This window comes from Mus pahari, chromosome 10 (genome assembly GCF_900095145.1).
Source record: "Mus pahari chromosome 10, PAHARI_EIJ_v1.1, whole genome shotgun sequence".
Taxonomy (NCBI): domain Eukaryota; kingdom Metazoa; phylum Chordata; class Mammalia; order Rodentia; family Muridae; genus Mus; species Mus pahari.
This window is the reverse complement of record NC_034599.1, coordinates 99226369-99231234: the sequence shown is the minus strand read 5'-3', so window position 1 is coordinate 99231234 and position 4866 is coordinate 99226369. Positions and strand designations below refer to the sequence as shown.

Sequence of the window (4866 nt, the reverse complement as noted above, 5' to 3'; positions counted from 1 at the left end):
TATGCAAGCACGGTGACCTGAGTCTGGATCCCAGAACTCTCACAAAGTCATACAAGCATGGTGACCTGAGTCTGGATCCCAGACTCTCACAAAGCTATGCAAGCATGGTGCCCTGAGTCTGGATCCCAGAATTCCTACAAAGCTATGCAAGCATGGTGACCTGAGTCTGGATCCCAGAACTCACACAAAGCTATGCAAGCATGGTGCCCTGAGTCTGGATCCCAGACTCACACAAAGCTATGCAAGCATGGTGCCCTGAGTCTGGATCCCAGACTCACACAAAACCATGCAAGCATGGTGACCTGAGTCTGGATCCCAGACTCACATAAAGCTATGCAAGCATGGTGACCTGAGTCTGGATCCCAGACTCACACAAAACCATGCAAGCATGGTGACCTGAGTCTGGATCCCAGACTCACACAAAGCCATGCAAGCATGGTGACCTGAATCTGGATCCCAGACTCACACAAAACCATGCAAGCATGGTGACCTGAATCTGGATCCCAGACTCACACAAAGCCATGCAAGCATGGTGACCTGAGTCTGGATCCCAGACTCACACAAAGCTATGCAAGCATGGTGACCTGAATCTGGATCCCAGACTCATACAAAGCTATGCAAGCATGGTGACCTGAGTCTGGATTCCAGACTCACACAAAGCTAGATATTGTAGTGTGCACAGAGAGGAAGGCAAAGTTGTCTTCTTCCTTCCATACCAGGCCATGGGACAGATGTGCTTCACCCACACAAAACACACATGAACACACAGACATCCATGCACAAGATTAAAGGAAGAACTATTTTGTTATGTTCATTGACCTTGTGGGTGAGAGAACCCAAAAGGGCTCAAAGGCCAGGTGTTCCTCCATGTTTGGGGTCTCAGCTGGGCTGCTGAGGCCTTCTGGGACTCTGGGGACTGAGATTGGAGGACCCACCTCAGGAGCGGCACCGTCTCTCATGTGACTGGCGTCTCTGCTGAGATGCTGATTGACAGAAACCTCAAAACCTAGCAGGCAATTCTATTCTATTAAATTCTATTCTATTAAATTCTATTCTATTAAATTCTATTATATTAAAAAAGGAACTTGGCTAGTGAGATGCCTTAGTGGTTGAATGTGCTCGCTGTGTAAGCCTCACAACCAGGGTTTGACCCCTGGAATCAATAGTGGAAAGAGAACCAACTCCCACAAGGTGTACTGTGACTTACACATATTTGCTGTAGTCCCTTACACCTGTGCACAGACATGCATATGTACACACACACACACACACACACACACACACACACACACTCACACACACACTCACATACACCAATAATAATAAACTTCAAAAAATTAGAAAACATTTACCAGCATTTATAACCTCAGTATGGTAGAAGCAGCTTAGTGCTAGCCTGGGCTACATAGCAAGACCCTGTTACACACTCACAAATGTTAAACAAACAAACAAGCGTAAGTCAGATACATGTAAAGTAGATTTCCCCAAACTCTATAAAGATAAGGGGACAACAAAGTGATCTCAACGGAATAAGTTGCCAAGGTGAGGTGACAAACGGACCTTAAGAACAGGAAGGATGTCACTTACAACCAAGTGTTAACAACAATTAATTCTCTGTGAGATCACAGTTTGAGCTGTCTGAAGGGGATATTAAGACAAATCTGAGGTTTGAATTCTGAGGTTTTGCGGGAATAAGCATATCATTTTGCTTATTTTAACACATTCAAACCACCACTGTGGGCATGGAGACAGAGCATCTTCCCGTGTCTTTCTTCACAGGGACAAAGAGGCCCCCGAGGTCTTCCTGGACTTCGAGGTGAGGAAGGATGTCCAGGTGTGAGAGGACCTAAGGTAAGTGTGACCTTGAACTTTGACATTCCTTTCCCTTCCTGTTCTCATCCCTCTTGTTGGAGAAACATCGTAATTTCTCCAACTTTTGCTCCTAAGACTGAAGGTGGCCAGGAAGTAAGACCTACGAAGAGTTTGCAGGGAGCTGATACCAGGAGACCCCAAGAGTGAAGTAATAGTGTAAGATAGAGGTGAAAGGGACCTAAAAAGACTATAATTATCAGATTCTGCCTGTGGGTGGAGCAAGTTCATGCAGAGGAGGAGCTCTGGTGGTCAGTGTTGAACATGAACCTGAGCCTTAGGCACTCAGACATGAGGGAGCTGGGGATTCTACTCTAAATCACCCCAGGAAAGAGATGGGGGCTGGTTCTAAGAGGAACAAATTCCCTAGTACTTTAGCCTGACCTGCATTTGGGGAGAGCAGGCTCTGGTCCCAGGAGAGGGGGAAGACCATCAAGACAAGAGTTGAGTGTGCTAATGGTTGGGAGGTAGGCTTGAGCATCCCAAATTTCAACAGCTAAGGGGGAGAGGAGCAGAATGCTTCTTTTTAAATGGTTGCATTAAATGGCTCTAAAGCATCCAGGATTGGAGGATCTCCTTCAGTAAGCCCAGAAGAAGTTTGCTGATGCGGGTCTGGCCCACTTCCCAGCCACTTGGCCCATTATCTGCTATCTTGGTCTCGCCCTGGAACTTCCTTCTTTATCTGTGTCCAGATAGTGACTTTCTGGCTCCCACTTGAGCCCCCACTCTCTGGGCATGGAAGTCTTGCCTTTTTCTCTCCTGTCCAGCTTATATGCTGTCCAGCCCTTCATTTTAACCAATCAGAAGATGGTGGAGAGCAATGTCTTACAAAATCAGGAGATGCTTCATAACAAAGGCAAAGTACCAAAGCCTGACTGCACCCAGATCTCTGGGTATAGAAATCAACATTTGAGTACACAATGCACAAGAACATTCCCCCAGAGTCTCCCATTACATTCACTGGGTGGGGGAGGGGGGAGGAGAGAGACAGAGAGAGATAGAGTGCCATTCATTTTGATCTAATCAGTATATTTTCTTCAATTGACTTTGTAAAAAGCTCATCAAGCCTGATCTAATCTCTCTCTCTCTCTCTCTCTCTCTCTCTCTCTCTCTCTCTCTCTCACACACACACACACACACACACACTTCTGAAACTACACCTCACATGATCTCACATGAGCTAAGCAAGCCTTTGCCACTGAGCTGTATCGCCAGCCCTCAGTCCTTTTTATCTTAGTTTTGATTAATATTTATGGGGCGTATCTACGAATAAAGTCTTATTTCAGTAGCTGCACATAGAGCACACCAGTCGAGCCCAAGCCCCCCCCCCCCCCACTTTCTGTTCTTCCCTATCCAACCTCTGGTGACCAGTAGTCTACATTTGGGTTGACTTTTTATTTTCACTTGTAAACATTTCTATAAATGTATTACTAGTCTTTTGTGTTTTTTATTTCATTTAATACAATGCCATATATCCAAGTGACAGAATGTTTTTTCTTCTTTTAAAATGTTTAAATAACATCCCATTGTGTATCTATATCACATTAAACAAACAAACAAACAAACAAACAAAACCAAAGCCCATTCCTCCATTGAGGAATTTCTAGGTGGATTTTCTAACATGGCTATTGTGAATATTGCTATAGTAAGTGCAGGCAAGCAGGTTTTTTTGTTTTTGTATTTTTTTTTCATGGTAACATCACTCTTTTAGGTCCTAATTATTTTTTATTTCTTCATAATTTCAGGGAGCAAGAGGATTTTCAGGAGAGAAGGTAGGTGTCTTCCCTTTCCTTGCCCTGGGTGGCAGCTCCTTTGGGAAAGACAGTACTGAGTCCATCCCCTGTTCTATGGCTCGAGTGAAATACCTGATTCTAACACAAGGAGGTGGAGCTTGCCAAGGGACTGCCTGGCTGATGGGTGACTGTTCGTGGGGACAGATATTCAAGCTCAAAGATTGTCACATGTATTATTTTTTAAGCTTGGATAGCTCTATAGTAATTGAACTACCATTTCTATGACGTGATGCTCTAAAAGGAGACCAAGGTGTGATGGGGAGTGTGGGCTCAGGGTGTAACATGTGGAGGAGGGGGTGATGAAATGCGGTCCTCACAGTCAATGAAGAACTGGAATCCTGATTTGGAATCAAAACATCTATCTGTGCACTTATTTGCTCCAGAAATACAAGCTGCCCACCCTCTGTGTGCCCCCCAACACCACAGTGGAGCATTTACAATAGGATATGACAGACAAGGACTGTGGGCTGGTCTTACTCAGGGGTTTGGAAACCTTCTATCACTCCCTGTAGCCTCTGGCAAACATGTCACATCAATTCCAATTCAAGACCTTGAGTGCTTAGCGTGCTAATTGACTCTTACTTGGGTTTAAAAATAGAATTCCTTTAAACTTGATTTACTTGGGTGGACAGTAGGGATAAGCCCAGTCTTTCACAGGTGTGAAATAGCTTTTCTCTCTTTTTTTCTTTTTATTAGATACTTTCTTTATTTACATTTCAAGTGTTATCCCCTTTCCTGGTTTTCCCTCCGAAAACCCCCATCCCATCCTCCCTCCCCCTGCTCACCAACCCACCCACTCCCACTTCCTGGCCCTGGCATTCCCCTACACTGGGGCATAGAGCCTCCACAGAACCAAGGGCCTCCCCTCCCATTGATGCCGGACAAGGCCATCTTCTGCTACATATGGTGCTGGAGCCATGGGTCCCTCCATGTGTTTTCTTTGGTTGGTGGTTTAGTCCCTGGATGCTGTGGGGGGTCTGTTTGGTTGATATTGTTGTTCCTCCTATGGGGCTGCAAACCCCTTCGGCTCCTTGGGTCCTTTCTCTAGCTCCTCCATTGGGGACCCTGTGCTCAGTCCAATGGTTGGCTAAGAGCATCCACCTCTGTATTTGTCAGACACTGGCAGAGCCTCTCAGGAGACAGCTATATCAGGCTCCTGTCAGCAAGCACTTGTTGGCATCCACAATGGTATCTGGGTTTGGTG

General features: G+C 45.5%; 1 protein-coding gene across 1 annotated transcript in view; it reads left to right on the top strand.

Annotated features, from left to right (window-relative positions):
• LOC110328273 (collagen alpha-4(VI) chain) overlaps nt 1–4866 on the top strand; it is a 93154-nt gene that overhangs the window by 32244 nt on the left and 56044 nt on the right. Inside the window, exons 13-14 of the mRNA XM_021207713.1 lie at nt 1780–1851; nt 3615–3641. Coding sequence (XP_021063372.1) covers nt 1780–1851; nt 3615–3641 — 99 coding nt within the window. The remainder of the gene's footprint in view (nt 1–1779; nt 1852–3614; nt 3642–4866) is intronic.